General features: G+C 34.5%; 1 protein-coding gene across 6 annotated transcripts in view; it reads right to left on the reverse strand.

Annotated features, from left to right (window-relative positions):
* MTX2 (metaxin 2) overlaps positions 1-26,025 on the reverse strand; it is a 65,865-nt gene that overhangs the window by 19,780 nt on the left and 20,060 nt on the right. For 4 of the 6 annotated variants that reach the window (XM_036254792.1, XM_036254793.1, XM_036254797.1 and 1 more), the window contains 2 exons: positions 17,546-17,593; positions 16,509-16,555 (listed from right to left, as the gene is read on the reverse strand). In XM_036254792.1, coding sequence (XP_036110685.1) covers positions 16,509-16,555; positions 17,546-17,593 — 95 coding nt within the window. Of the gene's footprint in view, positions 1-7,928; positions 7,985-16,508; positions 16,556-17,545; positions 17,594-26,025 lie in introns of all 6 variants that reach the window. The other 2 variants (XM_036254798.1, XM_036254796.1) reach the window with 1 other exon arrangement.

Here is a 26,025-nt window from a genome sequence, read left to right on the forward strand (position 1 = left end):
AGAAGAAGAAAAAGAATTTGAAAGAAATGCTTACTATATCTTCTCAAAGGTCTGAATAATATTCGGTTGTTAGTTAACAATCATACTATAAGAATTGTAAATATGGTATACTGTAATTTGCTAAACTACATGCATAGTAGCAACTGTACTAATCAATATTCCAAAAAGCTGCATTTCCCCAAAAAAGATTAAGCAGAATTGTAATGTTCTGTAATCAAAGCCATACTTTCAGTCCTGTAAATTTTTACTCCTTTACTGTAACTGATTTAATTTTGTCCAGTTGAACAACACTAAACTTACCACAGACCTCAATTGATGGCATAATTCTGGTCAAAGATTAATTTTACAGCGTTTACTATAATTACTCTTCATCCCTGATTCAAAAGACATTTTCTGAAATTGTACTTCATAAAAAAGTTTGATGTCATAAACACAGTATTTTCACCCAAACTTTAAAAATGCAAAACAAAATATTGTCTTCAAGAATATAAAAATTCTACAACCAAACCAGGCTTTGATTCAAACACTATTTCCCCTTTCTCTTATAGGATGGAAGAAAATCCCCTAAAGGTTCCAAAATAGTATTTTCACCTTTCATTTTCATTTTTAATCTCTTATCAGTATCCCCAAATACTCAAAAAAAAAAAAAAAAACAGGCATGATACAACAACCTAAAACACATTTACTTTCAATTCTAAAATTGCAATCTGCATGTTTTTATTCTTATGTAAATCAAAGGAAAATATAGTTCTAATTATAATAAGAAAACTTAGGATAACTCACCTAAGTCCTATTCCTCAGTTGGATATTCTATTCCAAACTAATTCAAGTGACTGATAATATAAAATATTTGAATCAAAAACTTAGCACATTCTATTAAATAATGATCTATAAACTGTGGTATCCAATATGGTAGCCACTAGTCCATTGTGGCTATTTAAATCAAAATGAATTAAAGTTGAATAAAATTTTAAATTTAGTTCCCCAGTCACACCAGCAACATTTCAAGTGCTCAAAAGTCACATGTGGCTAGTGGATACCATATTTATTGGACAGCACATACACAAAAAAAGAGAACATTTACATCATCACAGGAAGTTCTGCTGGACAGAGTGGGTCTATAACAATGGTAATCAGTGCATAAAAGGCATCTTAGCCAGGGAGGCTGACATCATCTGAAAGTGATTAGGCTAAATATTATAAAAACAACTTGCATAATAGTCTAGTGTTCACAAACCCTGCAAGTGATCAATCAATTAAACACCACCATATTTTCAATTTCAGAGAGACTATAGGATTTACTCATTTCCTGAGCAACTCCAATTGCTAAAATGGACAGCAAAAACTAAGAATGAAAGAATAAATCGATTAAAACTACAGCCAATATATATATATATTCATTCTTTGAATATAAATTTACTAAGTACTTAAGCACATGACATGGTAAATGATTTATTTTTCTTTATATTCTTTTTTCCCTTTTTAAAATATATATTTTTTATTTTTATTGTTGACATTATTGCAGATATCCCCATACTCCGTCCCTTTGCCCACTTCTACCCAGACCCCACCCTCTCCTCCCTCTGGCCCTCCCCACATTGTTGTCTATAACCATATATATTCTTTGGCTATTCTCTTCACCTTCTTTCATCCCATCCACCCCACCCACCTCCCTCTGACATCTGTCAATCTGTACCATGTATCCATGTCCCTGTTTCTATTTTGTTCATCAGTTTATTTTGTTCATTATATTCCACATATAGGTGAGATCACACGGTTTTGTCTTTCTGACTGGTTTATTTCGCTTAGCATAATAACTTACAGGTTCAGCTATGCTGTTGAAATAGGTAAGAGTTCGTACCTTTTTATAGTTACATAGTAGTCTTTGTGTAAAAGTATCACAGCTTTTTTATCCACTCATCTATCAATGGGCACTTGGGCTGTTTCCAGATGTTGGCTACTGTAAATAATGCTGCTATAAACATAGAGATACATATATTCTTTCTGATTGTTGTTTAAGGATGCTTAGGATACATTCCCAGAAGTGGCATCACTGGATCAAAAGTCAGCTCCATTTTTAATTTTTTGAGGAAACTCCATGCTGTTTTCCACAGTGGCTGCACCAGTCTGCATTTCCACCAACAGCACATTAGGATTCCCTTTCCTCCACATCTTCTCCAGCACTTGGTTGTTTGTTGATTTATTGATGGTAGCCATTCTGGCAGGCGTGAAGTAATATCTCATGGTAGTTTTAATTTGCATCTCTCTGATGATTAGTGACAATGAACATCTTTTCATATATCTATTGGCCATCTGTATGTTCTCTTTGGAGAAGTGTCTATTTAGGTTCTTTGCCCATTTTTAAATTAAATTGTTTGTCTTCCTAGTGTTGAGCTGTGTACGTTCTTTATATATTTTGAAAATGAACCCTTTACCAGATGTATCATTGGCAAATATGTTCTCCCATTTAGTGGGTTCTCTTTTCATTTTGTTGATGGTTTCTTTTACTGTGCAGAAGCTTTTTAGTGTGATGTAGTCCCATTTGTTTATTTTCCCTTTATTTCCTTTGTCCTAGGAGATGTATGAGTGAAAATCCTGCTACTTGAAAGTGGTTGTCTCTAGGTATCAGCATTGGGGTGGGGTAAGGGTAGAATAGTAGACTGGCTTTTCGGTGATAAGCTTCTCATACATTGTTGGTGGGAATGTTAATCAATCCAATCACTTTGAAACTGTTTGGTAATATTTACTACTGAGAATATGCCTACCCTATCAGCCAACAATTCCACTCCCAGAAATTCCACTCCCAAAAAGAAATGAGGTACACTGCCACTAATATACATGTACAAAAATGTTCATGGCAGCTTGACCCATAATAATCAAAAACTGGGAACAATTCAATGTCCATGAGTAGCAAATTTCACTCTAAGATTCCTAATACCAAGCCCAAAAGGATATATAATATGTCACCAATTGCTATTATGAGAAAGAAAAAAGTAAACATAAAAGTATTATATATTTTGACTCTAAATAACACTTATTGAGAACTTTAAATTAGAGAAATTCTAGAAACAGTCCCAGAAGATGACACCTGCAACACTCTATGAAGATTCTAAATTCTATTTTTTCAGTAGTTACTTCTGAATCATATCTTCTGGGAACTATGGCTCAGACTTTTTGCAAAAATTAGGTTTGAAAAATAAAAAAATATTTACACATAATTAAAAATAAGGCCAGGAATCTAAAGAAACAAGAACAATCTGTTCAAGCCTTACAAATACCTTTTTTTATTTTTTTAATCCTCACCAGAGGATATGTTTTTATTGATTTGAGAGAGAGAGAGAAACATCCATATGAGAAACATTGATTGGCTGCCTCCCATATGTGTCCCAACAAGGGATCAAGCCACCAACCTAGGCATGCGCCCTAAGAGGGAATTGAGCCCACAACCTTTTGGTGTCTGGGACAATACTCCAACCAATTAAGCCACCCAGCCAGGGCAACCCTTACAAATATCTTAAATCCTAGATTCAAAAGTTGTATTGTAGGTAACAATGCCACTGCTTTCATTAGATTATAAAACTAGCAGCTTAAATTGTGGAAGACCCCTTTCAAATGTTGCAACTAACAGAATATCAGGAATATGGACAGGGATCCTATTACAGCAATATTTCAGTACATGGTAACAATGCTTCCTCTTGCTTCTCATTTCAGATTCCTTTGTCTTCTGAAGCTAGCTTTACTGTTGTAATTCCTATTTATATGCATGGTATATAACTGGCAGATAATGATTATCAGCTCAATGAACAAATTTAAAAAATGAAAACTTGAACCATACATCAAATCACAAAATAAACAGAGAACTCTAAATCTCAGTAAATCTACTTCTTAATATGTGATTTTTTTTAATGAAGCAACAGAAACTTCTGATAATAAATACATAACTAAAAATGCTGCTTATAAATAATTAAAAACACAAAATGTATACTCCACCACTGGCTGAAGTATAAATCAATGTACTCTTTTTGAAAGGCACTTTGGCAACATCTACCAAAATTTTAATGTGCATATTCTTTGATCCAGCAATTGTATTGTGAGAAATATATCTCATGGACATATTTGCATAAAATTATATAAGATGAATATAAGGATATTCACACCTAAGCCCAATTTATAGTAGCAAAATAATAATTACAACAATAGCTTAATACCCCATCAATACAAGACACTGGTTCAATAAACTGTGGCGAATCTATCAATGGAATATTCATAGCCTTCAAAATAGAAGAGGGTCACTCCTCAACTGAACTCATACTAAATTCCAAAAGACATTTCTCATATGGATTCTTCTATAAGGGCTACTTAATGACATGAGACAAAATACACCAAATGCATAATTGCTTTTTGTGTGATTTTTTTTTCTAAAGCCTAGAGCAAAACATAGCCCAATAAGGCCTGTAAAAGGCTAATTTATTTAGTCCAATGCGTAGCTTCCTGTGAATTAACTTTATAGGAGGATACGTTTGAATATCTAGAAGAATAAATGAAAAGCACTTATTCATTCATTCATTCATACACTCATCCTATATTTACTGAGCACCTACTATGTATCAGGGACTGTGTTCCAGATACTGGGAATAGAGCAGTGAATATAAAGTCTCAAACCTCATGGAGTTTACATTCTAATAGAGGCAAATAATAAGCAAATAAACCAGAAAATATTCATTGTAATTCTTGCTACTTAGAAATACAAAGCAGTATGAGGGTATATGTAGAGTGGTCAGATAAGGACTCACCAAAAAGGTAACATTTAAGTATAAAACTAAAGAAAGTAAGGGAGCAAGCTATGTAGAAGAGAAGAACTATCCAGGTTCAAAGGTGTGAAGCAGTCTTGTGCTTAAACTGGCATGATTGAGGAATAACATCAAGTCCAGTGTGATGATGAAGATGTAAGGAAGTGAGTGGTAAGAGATGAGATCAGAGAGACAATCAGGAGATCATGCAGGACCTAGATAATTGTAAGGACTTTGGCTTTTACTTTGAGTAAGATGAACAATCACTAGAAGGTGTTGAACTGAAGATTGCTGGAATCTGACTGACATTTTAAAGGATTACAAACAACCATACAGAGATTAGATTGTAAAGATAGAAGGGTGGAAACAAGAGAACTAGTTAGAAGAATTTTGCAAGAATCCAGGCAAGAAGTGATAATGGTCTGGACCAGAGTGGAAGTGAGGGAGGTGGTAGGAAATCAGACTCTGGCTATATTTTTAAGGTAGGGCAAAAGGATTTGCTAATAACTGGATATGGATACAGGAAAAAGAGAGGACTCCAAACACAGAATGAGAGGACTGCCATTTACCAAAATGGGATGAGCAGGTTTTGGTGGGAGGAGGGAGACTCAGGAGTCTTTAGATGCTCTTCTCCAGTCATTACTTCTCTGTCAGACTTCTGACAGGAAATGAATAGCAGACAACTCTGCTCTCCTTTTAAAGGCCTGGAGTTGCAAGGTACAGCTATATTCTTTGAAACCAGACAAGCAGGTTCTATTGAAACACTGAGAAGCCCAATTTTGAAGGCTACCCCATCTCTTTTGTGGACACAGGTGAGAGAAGTATGTACAAATCAATATCATCTTTGTTAACACCTTCCTGCAGGCCTGTAATATCAAGGTGTTAAGAAATTGGTAGAGCCTGGCCAGTTTGGCTCAGCGTCGGCCTGCAGTCCGGAGAGACCTGGGTTCGGTTCCCGCTAAGGGCATGTACTTCGGTTGCAGTTTGTCCCCGGCCCTGGTTGGTCGTGTGGGTGGCAGCCACTCGATGTGTCCCTTCACGTCAATGTTTCTCTCTCTCACTCTCCCTTCCTCTCTCTCCCTCCCACTCTATCTGTACAAAAAAAAAAAAAAAAAAAGGAAAAATATCCTCGGGTGAGGATAAAAAATAATAATAATAAGTTTTTTAAGAAGGTAAGAAAAGCCATCCAATTAGAGCAGTATTATCTTCTGAAAATTTACTGAGACATGAGTGACATGAAAGAGCCACTGCCAGCAGGAGTCCTTTAAAATCTCAGCAACTATGGCTAAACATTCAGGAGATTAAAAATAAGCATGCAGGCCACTTATACTTAATATAAGTAGGAAAGTAGAATAACATTAATGAGCAAATCAAAAACAAAACATCTCAAGGATTATGCATACCTAGTTTCTTCACATCTTTATTCATGGAGAAATATACTAATATTCCAGAAAGAAATTTGGGGAGGAAATCAATGAAATTAAATTTAAAACAAAAACATTATTCATTTCTTTTACAGAGAATAATAAATATGACAGTTCCTTACAGAAGCAAGGAAATAGAATCTACAACATTAAAAACCTTAAAATATCAAATATCCTTTGATTTAATCACATTATATCTTTTCAAAAAGGTAACTAAAACACTTTGAAAAGGGCTCAACCCCAGTTGAATGGAAACAAAATCAGTCAGTAATAGGCCTGCCTTGGGTGCTACATTTGCGCAGGGAAGGTGCTGCCTCATTAAGATACTATCCTTACCATCATTTAGATCAATTGACTTTCTGCTGCTGACTCATAAGCCATACCACTCTTAAGACTGGGCAAACCATTAGCACATTCCCACTCCTTAACTGTCACTAGTTAGGTGCCCTAGCAGAACTTAATGGATCCTACCAGAATAAAGATTTAAGAAGCAAGTTGTTTAAATGAAAAACTAGAGTATCTTTTGAAAAATGGGAATGCTCTGCATCAGTCTTAAGAATCAGCATAAAACAAAAAGGAGTTAATAGAGCAGAGCCTCCCAGTGAGACATCTCTCAGTACAGTCTTGGCAACTGACTGTGTTAGTTTGAGAAAGTTCCTTTTCCTTTACCTCATACACTTTCTGATTTCTAAAATTTTAAAAATGTATTATGCAGATTAATTGAGGTGCCATATGTAAAATACTATTTACAATCAAAATAACAAAATTGTACATTAAGATAAAAATCTCTAAATAGATATTAAAAGGGTAAATAAGGGAACATGACCAAAAGCACGTTTTAAAAGAATAATGTAAAAGAAAAGATATGATTTCTGTTTTCAATATCTATCTCATATAATATAAAACCTTTTCTAACAAGGCAAAAACAAGTGAATAAAGATATTGACAGAAACCTTTACAGATAATTTTTCAAAGTGATACACACTGATGAAACTGATAAATGAACTTGACAAAAGGCCTCCACCTCGGGAATACAAGCTCCATTAGTACATATTGACCATGTCTACCTTATTCACTTCTTTATCCTTGGCATACAATAGGCTCTCAATAGCCCAGCCAGTGTGGCTCAATGGTTGAGTGTCAACCCATGCACCAAGAGATCTCAGGTTTGATTCCTGGTCAGGGCACATGCCCAGGTTGTGGGCCAAATCCCCAGTGGAGGTCTTGCAGGAGGCAGCTAATCAAGGTTCTCTCTCATCAAGGTTTCTCTCTTTCTCTCTCCCCCCCCACACTTCCTCTCTCACTAAAATCAATAAAGAAAAAAAATTTTGTTTTAAAATAGGTTCTCAATAAAATGTGTTTAATGAATAAGATACTGATATTCATAATAATAAAAGCATACATAACTACATAGAAAACTAGTAATCTACAACAAAGCATACTGTTTTAAAAAATTAGATGTACTCCTGTTAAATTCAGAGGTATTTTTAAAAGGAAATATTACAAATTTCAATAAGCAGATAATGTTTTTAGAAAACAGTAACAAGAATTCCACTTAAACAAAATAGCTGTGTAGAAATCATCAGAAGCCACAATTCAATAATCATAAATAAGCTTTAAGTAGAGCAGATTTGTTACCACAAACATAAAATGCTATTGAGAGCACATACGAAGACAGGTCACATCAGAGGACCTTCCTTAACACAACTCTCACCTGAAAACTACTCCTGGAATATCTGACTCAGTTTTAGATACATCAACATCTGACAGCTGTAGAAAAAAAATCAAGTTCAGAAAGAAAGCAACAAAACTGATAACCAGAATAAGAAAAGATACAAACTTTCCCTGTTAGAATAAAAATAAATAAAAGTAAGTTGTAGGGTCAAAACTAAACAAAAAAATTATAAAATAGGCAAAGGAAGAGAAAGAATCATTCTCGTAACCCAAGAACCTAATGTAATACTAGTTGCATGGTTGGCACTCAATGAATAATTTGGGAATAAAGAAAAGAAACTACTCTTTTTTTCCTGAAGTCCTATAATTAATGTTTTAAAGTTTTGTATATACAGATAAAATAAATATTCCTAACTGAGAAAAATAATAATAACAAAAAAAATTAAAATTCTTAGGATAAGCTATATAGTAAATAGCAAGGATATAAAATGTATTCCTGTCATTTTAATAAAATAATAGTAACTCAATATGGAATCATTTACCAATGAGCAGTAACAACTATCTTCTTTCCTCTTCTGTATTCCAAAAACAAAATGAACATTGATCTTACAAGTAAAATACATAACAATACTCCTTAATTGCACTTAAAAAAGAAATTCAACATTGCTTCCCAATAAAGATTTTAAAATAATTCAAGATTTTAAAGAATTGTCTTTAATAAGTTTTTTAAAGATTAGATACTTTATATTGATTAATTCTGTGGAATTTAAGGAATTATAAACATAGCTTCTAAAATATATATAATCACATTAACAAAGTTATCCAAATTCTAGACAATAAACAATCAATGAATTTTCAGTCCAACCAGGTAAATCTATCCTTAAAACAGCAGACCTCAGGCTTTCTTCTTTAGGACAAAGCTTCTATTTATTTCATAATTAAATTTGAAATACTTTATGTAAAGATTCAGCAAGGACTCTTCTAAAACATGCAAAGCCATTTTCAGGACACAAAATGAAAATGGTTCTGAGTTTTAATTCATATCTTCTTTTACTAGGATACAAAGGAAAACTGTGATGACAACTGAAGAATTATTTTCCACCTTACTGAAGAGGCATGTTTTAAAAGTAAAAACCATGAATAAATCTATCTACAAAATAATTCATTTTTATATCAAACAGCTGCAGACCCTGTAATTGAAATAATGTATCTAAGGTTACAAATGAAAAGTGTTAGGTATCATTCTTGAAGTGACAGATTAAGTACCTAATCCAGTTAAAGTAATAGCCATATTTGTAGTTTAACATAAATTAAGACCTTAATTATATTTGTGACTCTTTTAAACAAAATAACAAACTCCTTTGTACCTGGAAATGTAATTTATAGAAAAGCCAGGTTCATTTTCCAAACCAATCTATTTCACACTGTAGAAGTACTTTGGTATAATGTAATTCTTGTTGTAGAATGTTGAAAGGGTAGATTCACTAAAAGCACAGAAGAGGGTTGAAGATAAATGAAGATGCTATTCATTCAAGGGTAATTTCATCTTAGAACTATATGAAAGATGTTTCACTCACACAGGGTAGTGTATGGCTTCAAATTTAAGTGTATTTTCAGCTCAAATATAATGCTGCTAGATCGATTATGTTGATACTGTATATCTAATAATGAAGAATTCTAGCCTTTTTCTGTTTAAAAAATAGACTGTCATTTTTTTCATCTTACTGTTATGTCTTTATTGCTCTGTTTAACAGCAACACATTTTAAAATACTGTTTGCTATTTACTTTTTAAACAGAAAAGTATAGAGTTGATATTCTAACTTGCGATCTCTCAGAACCACAGGAGTACAAATTTTTGCTAAGTTAAATAGATATTTATATTAGGAAATCATTATCCTTTTTAATCATTTTATAGTATTTCACTAATTGGCAACTCTAATCACCACCTAATTCTATTTTGAATATTCTTCATTTTCACTAATCTGGTAAGACTAATTTAAATATTTTATATAACCATAGCATTTGTATGACAGAATAATATTAACAATGAAAAGCTTTTAATCTGCTAAATTCTGTTTGCAATTTAAGTTTTACATATTTCAATCATTCCAGGTATTATAAGCATAAATCATAAAAATGCTTTCATACTTTTGATATATAAAAACTGATGAGGATATACATATGTTCAATCTGAAAAACTGTAGTTCAGTGATATCAAGGAAACATTGCTCACTTTAGAATACTGAAAAGGATTTACAAGTCCCCTTTATAATAAATGTTCACTAAATTATCTCTATCCCTTAGATTTCCTTTCCTTCTCCTAATCCTAAAAGTGAATACAAAAGCATCATTTTGCAGAGGACGAACAAAGTAGGAGGGATGAACAACATTAAAAAACTAAAATTTGGCCCTGGCCTGTGTAGCTCAGTGGTTAGAGTGTTGGTCTGCACACGGAAGGGTCACAGGTTCAATTCCCAGTCAAGGGCATGTACCTGGGTTGTAGGTTCGATCCCAGCAGGTCAGGACCTGTGTGGGAGGCAACCAATCGATGTGATTCCTTCTCAACAATGTTTCTCTCTCCCTCTCTCTCTTTCTCTCTCTCTCTCTCTTCCGCACTCCCTTCCACTCTCTCTAAAAATTAATGGAAAAATAACCTCAGGTGAGGATTAACAAAAAAAAATTATAATTTGGCCCCTGGCCTGGTAGCTCAGAGTATCATACCAATATGCCAAAGTTGAGGGTTTGATCTCCGGTGAGGGCGCATACAAGAAGCAACCAATGAATACATAAATAAGTGAAACAACAAATCTGTGTTTCTTTCTCTCTCTCTCTCTCTCCCCTTCTCACTCTCCTTTCCTTTCTCTCTCTAAAATAAATAAAAAATAAATTAAAATTTTCATTTTATGAAAGATATCAATTTTTAAATGTTTTCCATAATATAGTATTCTATTAATTCTCTATTAAAATATATCCACTGGTATCATCCTACTTGTATTTGCATGTTTAAATTAAACTGAGACAAAAAATTGTATACAGCCATACACAACTTGTTAAAGCAAAAATGTATCCAACTAAATTACAAATTAAAAATCATTTCCTCCAAAATTCTGCAGGTGAGCTGTACACGGTGGCCATTTCCTACACAGCATTTTCGTAATCACAATGCAGTCCCTCTGCTCTTCCTCACCACTATATCAGGGTACTACTATTTAACCACTAACTGATATGTCCACCTAACCCTGACCGGTTTGGCTCAGCAGTAACAGTATCAGCCTGCAGACTGAAGGGTCTCGGGTTCAATTCCTGGTCAAGGGCCTGGGTTTCAGGTTCGATCCCCGGCCCCAGTCAGGACTGTAGGAGAGGCAACCAATCGATATGTCTCTCTCACATCAATGTTTCTCTCTCTCTCTCTCCTTCCCTCCCTTCCACTCTATCTAAAAATCAATGGAAAATATCCTCAGGTGAGGATTAAAAAAAAAAAAAGTACACCTAAAAAGCATAATTTGCTAAAAGGAAAAAGCAAGGGTCAGCTATCAGCAGATCTGACATGTTAGTGTTCATGACCCAGCATTAATGGGGCCTATAAAAATGGTGACTTTTTAATGATAAAATATATTCAACAGAAAGAATATTGTTTTTTCCTACTGCCTTACCTTTAGTTTTTAGAGATAAAGTATTTATTCAAAAATAGAAAGGGAAAAATGAGAATATTACATGGAATAAGAATATTTCCCTTAATCTGAGCTTAACTGTTATTCTTACTTGAAGGAAAAACTTAGATTACTCTTTCATGCAACATTCTCAAAATAATCATCAGCTTGAGACACTCTCTAAAAATAAATTCAAACTTTTACAATATTTAGATTAACCCATACAAAAGAAAAACAGGTTTCTTTTTAAATTAGCTCTTAAATACTAAACAAAATCCTCTCTAAAAGTGACCAGAAATGAACATAAAGACATTTAAAAAATATGTATATAAATCTTTGAAGTCAAAATAGGCACTAATTCAGCATTTAACATCCTATGTTTTTATTGCTTTTACTTTTTTCAAAAGAATTTCCCATTTACTACCAAACTTGAACTTCATAATAACTCATAATATAGGTAAGACTTGCCTTTGTCACATTTCAAAGATGCAAAAACTAAGACATGTTTATCTTTCACATCTTAATGTAATCTATAAGATATAATCTTCTAGGAATCAAAAATAATTTTGAATTAAAAGTCCACTTATTTTTTAATCAAAATTCAAAGATCTGTATCACTGTATTTAACTGATATGCAGCAAAGTGTTATAAGTGTGAATTCTCAACTCAGACTCTCTGCTCTGGGTCTGTATTCTAGCTCTGCCAAATACTACTTATATAACTTTGAGCCAACTGCTTATATTCTCTGCCTCAGCTTCCTAATCTGTAAAATGAGAATAATAATACTACCTACCTCACAGGGTTGCTATGTGAGGATTATCTATGATACCTAAGGGGCATATACAAGACCTAGCACACAGAATAAGCTGTGTAAATTCTAGCTACATTATCATTACTGCTCTTACTAATATTATTTACAGAATGGGAATAATAACAGCACCTACCTTATACAGCTATTATAAGGATTAAATGAGTTAATAAGAATTAAGTGCTCAGCACAGTGATGAGTGCATGGTATGCACTCACCCAACACGGTTGTCTGTTTCTGGGCTCTATGACCTTGAATAGACTTTTCTAAGCTTCAATTTCCACATCTTTAAAATGAGGTTATCTTAAAGCAGTGTTATGGTAAGGACTGAATGATAAACTTTACATAAAAGCTCTATGCCTTTCACAATAAAAGCATTCAATAAATATTCAATTTTAAAATAAATCTTATTCAGTATTACTAAAATAATACTTTGATTTGAAGCATTCAATTTTGGGGGTATGGAATAAAGCATGCATGATTACAAAAATTATTGATGTTCACATAAATTAAAATATGTACTAACATTTGCTTTAACAACTTCGGTGATTTTAGGCATTATAATAAAGCCTGCAAGCTTCCATTCCTCCTTCTGATATTGATTATGTGCATTTCTCTCAAAGAATCAGAACAGAAGAAAACAATAACCAACACGCAGTGCACATTTATAATATGCCAACTACTTTTTCTAAGTGCTTTATACATTAACACATTCAATCCTCATGACACCCAAGAGGATAGCTTCTGTTATATCTCCATCATCTATTATATCTTACAGATGAGGAAACTTGAAACAAAGAGTACTGTTTAAGGTATGCTGTATTTGGAACAGAGACCAACTGCCCATTTCAACTGCTGTAAAATAGCATTTGATGAAAATCAAATAAAACAATTTTTTTTTTTGCAGAAAACTTGTAAGTAGAGTTCATAAGTGTTTGTTCATACTGTATTTCTAGACATGTGTTGTCAATACAAGAGCCACTAGCTAAATGTAGTTAGTAAGCACTTGAAATGTGACTAGCACAAACTGTGATGTGCTATAAGTGTAAAATACACATGAGATTCTAAACTTAATATAAAAAATGTAACATCCCATTAATAAATTCTGCATTGATTACATGTTAAAATGATATTTGGATACACTGGGTTAAATAAAATATATTATTAAAATTAATTTCACCTGTTTCTTTTTACTTTTTTAATGGGGCTATTTCAAAATTTTAAACTACGTATGTGGTCCACATTATATACATTATATATCTATTAAATAGTTGGTTTAGGTTTAGGGGTGAGAGTAGTAACAGAAAATTATTATCAAAGTTCTTTTACCAATCAATATAAGCTTAAGTCCTTCAAAGTGGAAGTATTATGAAATGTAAGGTTTCTCTCTCACTCTGTGTGTGTGTGTGTGTGTGTGTGTGTGTGTGTGTACTATGTATCATGAAAATTAGAGGAACACACACTACACTAGTACTTCACTATATTCAACACACAAGATTATTTTATGACCAGGCAAACACTTGAGGTAATACCAATACTGTGTAGGAAAGGAAAGCAAATCTAAGAGGAAATAACAGCCATGAGAAAAAAAAAAAATTATTTTCTTTTAAACTGAAATTATAAAGGTTCCTTTAATCAAAAAAGATCTAACCACTTAGTTTCAGGGGTATAATAAATGCCAAGTCTATGTAGTAAGTAAAATTTAAATTTCCTGATGGTTTAACTAGCAGACTATTAAAATATCTGATGTTTCATATCTGGTATCTTGTAGAAAATATCTAGTTTACGGATACCTGTCACATTGTTTTGAACAATTTTATACATTTAACTGATTCTTCTAAACGGATACTGGTCCACTATATAGATGAAAATTACTCCATAAAGTTTACATCAGATATCTGGAAAAGTCACATTTATAGTCATGGCTACTATCAGCTGTCAAGCCAAAGAATATTGAAGAAAACCAAGAATTTTTAATATATGCTGGTTAATTTATCATCTAAGTGACATATGTAGGATAAAAAAAATTGAAAATGGTTAAGTAAAATTCTGCATTTTGAAGAGTTCTTTTTTTCTGGTTTTATTTTTAATTTCAACTATGATTTGAGAAGCCATGGTGAGAAAGCAAATTAACAGGAACCATAAAAATAAAGTTGCTAAATAAAGTACATGCTAAGATAGCTTTTTCCCTTCCACAGATTATTTAAAGCATTAATTTTTTATCTGTAATATACCAATATTTTAGTTTGTAATGAAAACTCGTTAAACCATCTATTCCAGGGTTTCTCAACATTGACACTATTTACATTTGGGGCTGGGTAATTCTTTATTGTGGAAAGACTGTCCTATGCCTTGTAAGATGTTTAAAAGCATCCCTGCCATCTACCCAATAGATGCCAATAGCACCTTCCCCAGCAGTTGAGACAACCAAAAATGTCCAAACATGGTCAAATGTCCTCTGTAGGGTAGAAATCTCCCTTAGTTAAGAACACTGATATATTCATACCCAAAATACCTTCCTACTTAGTGAAAATTACTTCAGTACTTCCTAAACTACTCTTGGTAGTGGATATCCAGACAGTTTCAACAGACAGATCATATGCAACCATATGCAAAATAGTCTGGGTATGTTTTTATTTGTGTGTGTATACTAGAATGTGTTTCATCAGATCTTGAAAGAGCTATCCCAAAAATGGCAATTAAAAAATTAAGAATTAGTGCTTCAACTAAAATATTCGCTGTCTATTCAAGGCTATAAAGATTGAAAATATGAGTTTATACACAGCAAATAATTTACTGATGCTATCAATTATCAGACAAGATGCTTTTATCACACTTATGAACCCTTCATTCAACATTTACTGAGTACATTTCTATATTCTAGGCATTATGTTATTAGTATTTGAAAATTAAACTTAAATTCCATCTTTATCACCAAAAACAAATAATTTTTTAAAAATTTAAATAACAGTATAAAATCCATATTCGTTGCCTATAACCAACTAAAAATTCTGCTTCTCAAAAGTTAACATAAGAAAATACAGTAATTATAATACTAGTGCCTAAAAATGAAATAAAGGAAAATAAAAAAAACATAATTTATATTCTTGTTAAAAAGCTATAAATCCTCTAAAAGAAAGAAATTTAAAGATACTCAGACTCATATGAATAAATTATTGTCCAACACATTTCTTTCCATTTCTCCTCCTTTCCCTGCCTTAAACAAAATACAAATGTATTGAATGACATACCATGTATCAGACATGGTTATTAATCCCAGAGAATATCAAGTTGAATTAAAAAATATAATTAGATAACCAAGTGCCTACCATCATGCCTAGAACACAGCAAAAGTTTACAGTTCCTTTCCTTCCCTTTCTGTCCTCAAGATGCTCACAGTCTCATCTTTAATAAATATCACATGTCTTTCATTTCTCTTTTAAGTTATCTTTTAGATGCTGGGGGAAAAAAATTCCTCTAACAATAAACAGCAGATAAGTATGTAAAATGTTTGAATAATTATAATTCTATAATCTACATAAACATTTCTCTCTCTCTCTCTTTTTCAAGCAAACCCCAAGTATCCTATTTTTCCTACAAGTGCAGTTTAAAGTTTACAGGGCCACTAATTGTTTTTTTGGATTACAAAACTGTGATATACAACTTAAAGAAATATTGCATTCAATAAGTGGTTTGGGGATAATAGATACTAATGTAATCAATAAATGCATATAAAAAATGACTAGAGAAGAATATGTCCGCTTTAATATTACCAAATAGATTAATGCTAGAATGAGTACAATGAGAAAATGATGCTTTAAAATATGTGAATAAATCTTTACAAGTAAGTCAGAAAATAACTCTGTGTCCAAAAGTGAACATATCACCCCCCAGAAAATCAACACCATCATATCTAGCCAAAAGCAAACTAAGAAACAGAAGTGATTTTTTATAAAAACAACAAATGAAAATGTTTATTTTATATACTGACAACAATTAACTGAACAATATTACATAATAACATAACCCTTCACAGAAGAGATGTTATGTTGATCATTATAAATCACACAGAAAAATTCTAAACAGACTGCATCAAATTATCTGGGGGGTGGGGAGGTGCAACTCAAAGTGAAAAAAATATTACATTATTTATATATTTACCTGCACAGCAAGAGAAGCTGCATTGTCAGAAAGCAAAATTTGCTCCCCTGTGGAAATACAATAAAAGGTTTGAGTCAAAAGTGTGGATGCTAAAGAAGTAAGATATACTTATATTTTTATTTTTAAAAACTATTCCTAATTTTAAAAAGATATAGCCTTTCACTAACATAATTATGAAGTTCTATATCGACACTATTGTGTAATTATAATTTAAATCATATTATCATATGTAGATAATGATAAAACAAGACTATTTCTTCTAAAACAGATCATTTATCATGTTATCAGCAATATGTAATTAAAATCTCTCATTTAAAAACAAATTCATTTTTCAAATTTTCAAGATATTAAGTATATTTTAAAATTAAGTACTATTTGTATCTAGTCAAACCTCTCTAGTTAAAAGTAAAACCATTTGAAATCATATAAAACCAGCTTGCAGTTAATATTGCACAGTGTGTCTAGGTCTGTCACACAAAAGAAAGATGACAAGTTCGCTGCAATAAAAATTCCATGCTTAGAAGACTAGGGCTGCTGCCTATTAGTCTTCATTACTTTGCAGTCTTCTGACAACTGTAGCAGGCTGCTGAGCCCCAAATGGGGTCCATAATGTGATCTGATGATATATGAAGAGCTGCTAAAGGGAGCCTGAACCATCCTAGCCTATACATTTTAACAGTTCCTTTTTACTGAGAGCCCACTTTACCACAGGACTTCAAAAATCTGCTGTGTCAGCTATTGGTGCAGTAAATCTGCCAACTGCTCCTGCAACCACATCATTTTACACTGCCTACAGCAGCCAATATAATGAGTCAATAATAAACTAAGGACCTTATAGGCCATGAAGAGCTGGTTTACACTGGCAGATACAAGTTTAGGCAAAATCTCCTGGACAAATTACACAAGGGAATCCCTTTTTTTTTTTTTTTCGTATGTTTTATGTTCCCTTGCAGTAAGTTATATTATTGAGGGATATTTTTCTTGATAATAAATATATTTTGATGCAAAGTCATTTTTAATTGTGAACAAACTCCTACCTTTCAGTTGTTGATATAATGTAGCATTTTCAGGCCAAGGTTCTGCAGCTGTGGAAACAAGGCAGTGATAATTAGGTACATATAGCAAAAACATGAATAACCCACCAAATTAAATAAGCACATGCACTGGCCTAGAGCACCCAAAGTCAATTGCCAAGGTACCCTAACTGTGGCAACTAATCACACTACCTTAGATTCTGTGGTAACCTGTATAAGTAGGTTAGATAATGTTTTAAATGCATGTTTGGTTTATTGTTTGGTGGTAATTTGTTTTTGTTTTTTATGGGAAGGAGGTGGAAGATCAATCAAAAGTGAGAATTTAAAAAATAAAAGATCCGCCCTGGCCAGTTTGGCTTAGCAGTTAGAGAATCGGCCTGTGGTCCAGGGAGACCCAGGTTTGGTTTCCACTAAGGGCACGTACCTCGGTTGCAGTTTGTCCCCAGCCCTGGTTGGGTCATGCGGAAGGCAGCCACTCAATGTGTCTCTTTCACGTCGATGTTTCTCTCTCTCTCTCTCTCTTCCTATCTCTTCCTCCCACTCTATCTGAGCAAAAAATGGAAAAATGTCCTTGGATGAGGATAAAAAAATAATAATAATAAAAGATCCTATATGCTACTATTCCTTTAGCCTCCTTCAAATACAGACATATCCAAAATGTTACTCCTACATATAAAAAGATATTAAATTTTAATTCACTATAAAAACAATAGTGAAACAATATTTATAATATTTTACTATAAATGTTTAACAAAGTACAGACAACACTGCATAAAATAATCAAATATATCTGTATGATGCTGTGCATGTTGCCTTATAAGCTGGTAGCATTTAAACATACAGTGGAATCCTGTTGTATTCTAGAACATTTCATTGCCTTTACCCCACCACCACCACCCCACAAAATCCAAGGGGTAGATAGTAGCATGATGAAGCAGTAAGTTCCTACAATGTCAAATAAAACTGGTAAAGCTAATTTTAGGCCTAACATCAGGGTTGACCTTGACTCTTAACCGTTCATCTACAGAATACTCTAGTAGCTACAAAGAAAATATTAGCAACCCATCAGTGCTTGGAAAAAGCACTAGATTTAAATTTTGTCTAAACTGCACTTAAGAAACAATGTCTCCACTGATGGAATATACAGAACATTATTTGTTGAATTTTCCTTTATAAAAGCTGTAAAACATCAGAATCACCAATTCTCACATGGTAAATATATCTGCTCTCAGGAAAAAAGCAAATTAAATATATGAAATTTAGTAATAATTAGTATTTTCTTATTCTGTTTAATACAGTTTCTGTGACACGGCAAGAAATTATTTTTTAATATATAACTCTAGCTGATTTTTTAAAGAATGTTTATATGAGAAGCATTTGTTTTCTTATGAATGATCATTTAAGATGCATTAAAACAGTTCCAGTGATAAGGGAAGCCCTAAAATTTGCTTTTATTTACACTTTAGAATGAAAAGAAAAATATACTGGTAGTATTATAAATTATAAATGCTATTTTTACTTTGGTTTGGTTTGGGCTACACAAAATTAAATTCATACTTAAGGATAATACCATGAAATCATCAAGTAAATAATGAACCGTACATAGTTTTGCATGCTGTTACCCACAATATTTTATATATATATATATATATGAAGGTTCCTGAGTTTCAACTCACATACCCAAAAGGCAGTGAAACAAAATATTTACTATGTTACTGTAAACTTTTTAACAAAGTGAAACTTCAGTAAGAACCCAATTAACCTGTGTAACACAGTTTTATAAAAGTAAGGGAAACAAAAACAAGCTGACATCAGCAAATTACTCAAAAATAACCTTTTAGGATAAATTGTATGGTCAGCACACCTACACTGTTTACATCTGTAGGGGAAACAATACAATGAGGTTCATTATAAGATCCTGCATCATCAAAGATTCAATTGTATGTACTATATTAATATTATTAAAGCAATAAAGTATAGAAACACATTTTACAAAAATTCCAAAGATACTGAAACTAAGTTCCTTAAGGACACAGATGTGTTGTATGCATCTTGTGTACCATGCTGTGCATATAACTGGCAAATCAAAATTTTACTGAACTTAATATTATCAACTATGTTAAAGTAATGGGTGCTCTAATTAAATAGTCTGGTAATTTTAACTGTTGGTTAATCTGTTTTGTACAGATTAAAAAAATTTTAAACAATGGAATAGCATTCCCTTAGCACTAAATACATGCTGAATATAATTTAAGTGTTCTTTGATAAATCAGAAACTATTTCACTACTCTACAGTATCAAGAGTTCTCATATAAACAGTAATTTATGTGTTCAGTAATTCAAGTTAAGAGTTAATTTATCATCACCCCCATGGATTCTCTAGATCTATTACAACAAACATATGTAAAAGTAAAAGAAATCTTGCAACATATTACATGACTACAAATAAGAATAAAGAAGTTGCCTACAAATACAAAAGTTCGGGTATTAAGGACCTAAATGCTGAAAACAGGTGAAAATGCTATGCTTTTCTTGATCTAAGATGCAAACTATGTTCCAACTCAAAAATTATTATTGAAAATAAATTCTCAGAAAGCAACTGCCAAAACGTCTGATGCTATCTTCACAAATAGAACCTACCATTTAAAAAGAGAAGGTAAGGCCCTGGCCAGTTTGGCTCAGCGGTTAGAGCGTCGGCCTGCGGTACAGAGAGACCTGGGTTCGGTTCCCGCTAAGGGCACGTACTTCGGTTGCAGTTTGTCCCCGGCCCTGGTTGGTCGTGCGGGTGGCAGCCACTCGATGTGTCCCTTCACGTCGATGTTTCTCTCTCTCTCCCCTTCCTCTCTCTCCCTCCCACTCTATCTGTACAAAAAATGGAAAAATATCCTCGGGTGAGGATAAAAAAAAAAAAAAAAGAGAAGGTAAGGAAGTTATTTTAACAGCCTAGAATTCCAGTGCATCCATAGACCAGGAGGCAAGAAATGGTAGAGGAGGCAGAGATTGGTCAGCTATCTATCTCACCCATAAGCAGCTCAGAGTATACAAATATCGCTGATTTAAATGTGTCACCCACTTAAACCAGCTCAAATAATTACATTTTACGCATGACATGGGACAAGAAATGGCTAGTGTGGTAATCGACAGAGTGACCAAAATGAAAACCCTAAATTATGTGGATCGACAAATCAACCATGCAGATTTTTATCTAGGAAATGAGCTCTATAACTCCCTTCATAAATAAGTCCATGAATGATGAACATTATTATCCATACAAAACAAAGTGCAAAGCCTACTTCTTGGTTTGGGTAATATTAATTCAAACCTTTTTACTGAGAATGCCTATTATGTAAAAGACAAAATCCAATACAACTTCTTCCCCACTCCTCTTTCCCAAGGTTAGGCAAGTCAATACCCATCCTTCGTTTCTGACCATTTGTAAAAAAAGAGAGAGAGAGATGAAGAACTTAAATTATAGTGCTGACAATAGGCTTTTAAAATCTGTAGTATTTAAAAAGAAAAATATTTTTAAAACATTCATCTTGGACAAGTGTTACTTCTGTCGACCTAAAATGTTTTACACCACAGATTCTTTTTATTTTATTTTAAATGTATTGGGGTGACATTGGTTAATAAGATTACACACACACACATAAACACACACACACACACACGTAGGTTTCAAATGTAGATTTCTATGATATGTGATCTGTATATAGCATTGTGTACCCACCATTCAAAGCCAAACCATCTTCTGTCACCATATATGTGGTTCCTTTTACCCTTTACTACTGCCCAACCCGCTTTCCTCTGGTAATCATCATACTGCTAATTCAATAGTGAATAAAATTTCATAATTCATCCATCATATTTTCAATTTCTACCATCAAAGTACTCACTGATATGAAATGTCTTTTTAAACCTGCCTTAGGGAAGGGTCACCCTTAGATTAAATATAAAAGGTGAAACTAAAAGTTTCTGAAAAGAAGGCTGGTAGGAAATGGGAACTGAGAGAAAATGTTATCTAATGTTGTCCAGGTGCAAGTTACTGGTATTATTGGACATCAAAAGTAAAATTTATGCTTAACATACATCAACAATTTGTGTGGCTCTTGAAATAAAGATCAGAATCGTCAACCTGGCCTTACACATCACTATCTCTACCTCTCTGGCCTCATCGCACCTCCACTCCACTCACTCTGTACTCCAGTCACATTGTCCTACATCCAGTTCCTGAATGAATCCCGTTCTTTCCTGGGCTAGAGATTCATTTGGGCTGTTCCCCCTGCCCTGGAGCAATCTTCCCATCCTACTGTGTCCTCACATCTCTGCTCAAATATCACTTCTTGGGGTTGGGCCAATTTCATGGACATGCAACCTGAGCAGTTGCACAGGTCTGCTCTTAGAAAGGCTCCACCCTCAGATTAATGTTCTTCTATCTCAGTTCCAGAATTCTTTTGAACAAGGGGCCTCTCATTTTCATTTTGCACTGGTCCTACAGCCAGTCCTGTCCTCAGGGAAGCCTTCTTTGACCTCTCTGAATAGTTCAAACACTCTTTCCAAGCTAGAAAAGCATACACACTCTATCGACCACTTATCACAGTCAACATTTTTACACAGAAGCAAGGACTATTTGACTGTTTATCTCCCCCAACAGAGCATAAAAACATCATAAATCCAGTGTTCACGTCTGATCTTTGTTACCACTTCATCCCTAGAACTCAGCACCTAACAGGCAATCAGTAGAGGTTGGTTGAATAAATGGTCTGTATTGTTACCACTATCATTATTATTATTATTATAATTCTGTACCATTTAGACAAAGAATGCAGCAGGAAAGATTAGGAAACTACACAATATGCCCCCAAAATGGAAACTTTACCCAGAAAACTTCAATAATACAACCAATAACACAACTATAAAAACATTTATTCTGAAATAGTTGGCAGAATTTAATTCTATAAACTCACCTATACGCTGACCCCAACACTAGAAATTTGTTTCTATACTTTATATTAAATATATAGTTTTCATGATATATTACTGTTGTAACATTCCTAAAATTAACATAAGGCCCTCAACAATTAACAAGTAATCTTACTAATCCCCTTTCCACATTCTATATCCAACCCAGGGATCACCACTTTTTAAATCTTTGGTGCCCATCAGTAAAATATTTGAGCATGCAGGCCCAAACAGATTTAGAAATCACATGGTTGGCATTTCTGAGCTAATAAATAAATCACTTAGGCCCTGGCCGGTTTGGCTCAGTGGTTAGAGCGTGGGCCCGCGGACCAGAGAGTTCCAGGTTCGGTTCCTGCTAAGGAAGGGCACATACCTTGGTTGCAGTTTGTCCCCGGTCCTGGTTGGAGTTGTGTGGATGGCAGCCAGTCGATGTCTCTCTCTCACATCGATGCTTCTCTCTCTCTTCCTCTCTCTCTCCCTCCCGCTCTATCTGAAGATAAATGTAAAAAAAAAAAAATGTCCTCGGATGATGGTAAATAAATAAATAAATAAATCATTTACATTATAAAACATACGCTATAAAAGTAGAGTTTTAAAAACTTGAAATCCAAGTTCCAATCATTTCTTTCTGTATTTCAAAGGACTGTCTTCTATAACACAGGGTGTATTTACCCCACCCCACTTTGGAAAACACTGCTCTAGTTAAATAACTACCTTTTTGAAATTTTAGCAGAAAATCTAGCCATTCATGTACCTTGAATAAAGAAGAGTACTCCTCGACTTCCGGTCAAGATGGTGGCGTAGGTAAACGCGGTATCGCGTCCTCCCACAACCACATCAAAGTTACAACTAAACTAAAGAACAACCATCATTCAAAACCGCCTGAAATCAAGCTGAAAGGAAGTCGTACAACTACGGAACTAAGGGGAAAAAAAAAGCAGCTACATCCAGATCGGTAGGACGGGCGCAGCGGCGAGAGGGGCTGGTCCCACACCCAAGTGTGGTGGATAAAAATCAGGAGGATCCCGTGGCTGGGAAGGTCCTCCCTGAGGACTGAGGGGTCCCCGTCCCACACCAGGTGCCCCGTTCAGGGTTCCAGTGCCAGGAAGAGAATCCCCATAACTTCTGGCTGGAAAAACCAGCGGAAACTGAGGCTCAGGGAAGCTGAAGCGGCTGGAACCCCAGGCAGCTCCCTAAAGGGCCCGCGCACGGACTTATCGGACTCTCTCCCTCTAAGCTTGGAGGGGAGGCAGCTCAAGGGGCACCAGAGACATACAGGGAAGAACTGAGCTGTTTGGCACTGGAGCGAGCGCTGGAGAGGGGGCTTCCTCGGGGACAAACGTGCTGTCAGAGGCCTTTGTTCCTTTGGTGAGCCCTTCCTGGGGGCGGCAGACAGCCACCATATCTGGGACTCCAGCAACCTGGCTCACACTGGTAGCCCCGCCCTGCTGACTCCCTGAGGCCCCGCCCCGCCCCACACAACTTTCAAGCTGTTGCCACTTGCTTAACCATAGGATTGGCCTCTCTTGGATCCTGCTTCAGGTTTTTCCTAATTCTTTCAAACGAGCAGCACCAGGTCTCAGCGAGCCCCATACTTCTCATTAAGTAATACACAGAAACAAACACAGGGAGGCAGCCAAAATGAGGATACAAGGAAACAGGTCCCAAATGAAAGAACAGAACAAAACCCCAATAAAAGAACTAAGCGAAAGGGAGATAAGCAACCTAACAGATACTGAGTTCAAAATACTGCTTATAAGGATGCTCAATGAACTTAGTGAGAACCTCAGTGAACTTAGGGAGGGCCTCAAGAGCATAAAAAAGTACCAGTTAGAAATCATGGATACACAGTTAGAATTAAAGGAGGCATTAACTGAAATAAAGAATAATTTACACAGCTTCAATTATAGAGTATGTAGACCCAAGGAGCAAACCATCGATTTGGAATATAAGGAAGCAAAAAATCCCCAATCAGAACAGCAAAAAGAAAAAAGAATCCAAAAAAATGAGGATAGAGTAAGGAGCCTCTGGGATAACTTCAAGCGTGCCAACATTCGCATCCTGGGGGTGCCAGAAGGAGAAGAGCAAGAACAAGAAATCGAAAACCTGTTTGAAACAATAATGGCAGAAAACTTTCCTAACTTGGTAAAGGAAACAGACATACAAGTCCAGGAAGCACAGAGAGTCCCAAACAAGATGAACCCCAAGAGGCACACACCAAGACACATCATCATCAAAATGCAAAAGTTTCAAGACAAAGAGAGAATATTAAAAGCAGCAAGAGAAAGGCAGCTAGTTACCTACAAGGGAGTACCCATTAGGCTGTCAGCTGATTTCTCAAAAGAAACTTTGCAGGCCAGAAGGGAGTGGCAAGAAATATTCAGAGTGATGAAAACCAAGAACCTACAACCAACATTACTCTATCCTGCAAAGCTGTCATTTAGAATCGATGGACATACAAAAACTTTCCCAGACAAGAAAAAGTTAAAGGAGTTCATCACCACCAAACCGTTATTATATGAAATGATGAAGGGTCTTTTTGAAGAAAAAGATAAAATGTATGAACAAACAAAATGGCAATGAATACATATCTATCAACAATGGAATCTACAAACAAAATGAACAGGAAGAACAGAAACATTCTCATAGATACAGAGAACATTTTGTTGGTTGCCAGTTGGGAAGGGGGTTGGGGGAATGGGTGAAAAAGGTGAAGGGATTAAGAAGCACAAATTCATTGCTAGACTGACAAACCTCAAAGGGAAAGGGGTTGGGGGGTAGGAAGAAATAAACCAAAGAACTTATATGCATAACCAATGGACACAGACAATAGTGTGGGAAAAGGTGGGAAGGGGGCGGGAGTGGGGAGGAGGGGGGTCAATGGGGAAAAATGTGGAACATCTGTAATACATTTTACATCCAACAATAAAGATTTGGAAAAAAAGAAAAAAAAAAAAGAAGAGTACTCCTCCATTTTAGCAAAATCATTTTTTAACTACAGAAAAGGCTTGAAAAGAACACAAATGAATAGGAAGGGATATCTGCCTACCTTATCTACCTAACAACAGAACCCTCATATCCTATGAGAGCACCTAAAATTTCCCCCATACATTTCATACTTTCTCACATTCCCAAATTATTCCCCTGTCCAGAATACTCCTTCAGCAGCACAAACTTAAATCCTATACCTTTCTCAAGACCAAGTTAAAAGGCTACCTCCATCAAGAAGGCTGTTGTAACTAAACAAATCTAACTTCTCCTTTATCTATACTGTCCATAGCAGTTTGCATTTGTCTTAGATCATATATTACTTTCCACTCTATTCTATTATTATGTCAATTCTTATCTCCCTTTCCAGGCAGTAAGTTCCTAGAATGTGAAAAATTCCTATGGTCCCAAGATTATTTATTAGAGACTTGGTTTCTCAATTGCTTCAAACTAAATGTGGCATTTATAATAACACATGTCAAAATATAAAATTCAAATTATGCAACACAAATTTTTTGGTATAAGTATCATTA

This window comes from Molossus molossus, unplaced genomic scaffold (genome assembly GCF_014108415.1).
Source record: "Molossus molossus isolate mMolMol1 unplaced genomic scaffold, mMolMol1.p scaffold_m16_p_11, whole genome shotgun sequence".
Classification (NCBI taxonomy): Eukaryota; Metazoa; Chordata; class Mammalia; order Chiroptera; family Molossidae; genus Molossus; species Molossus molossus.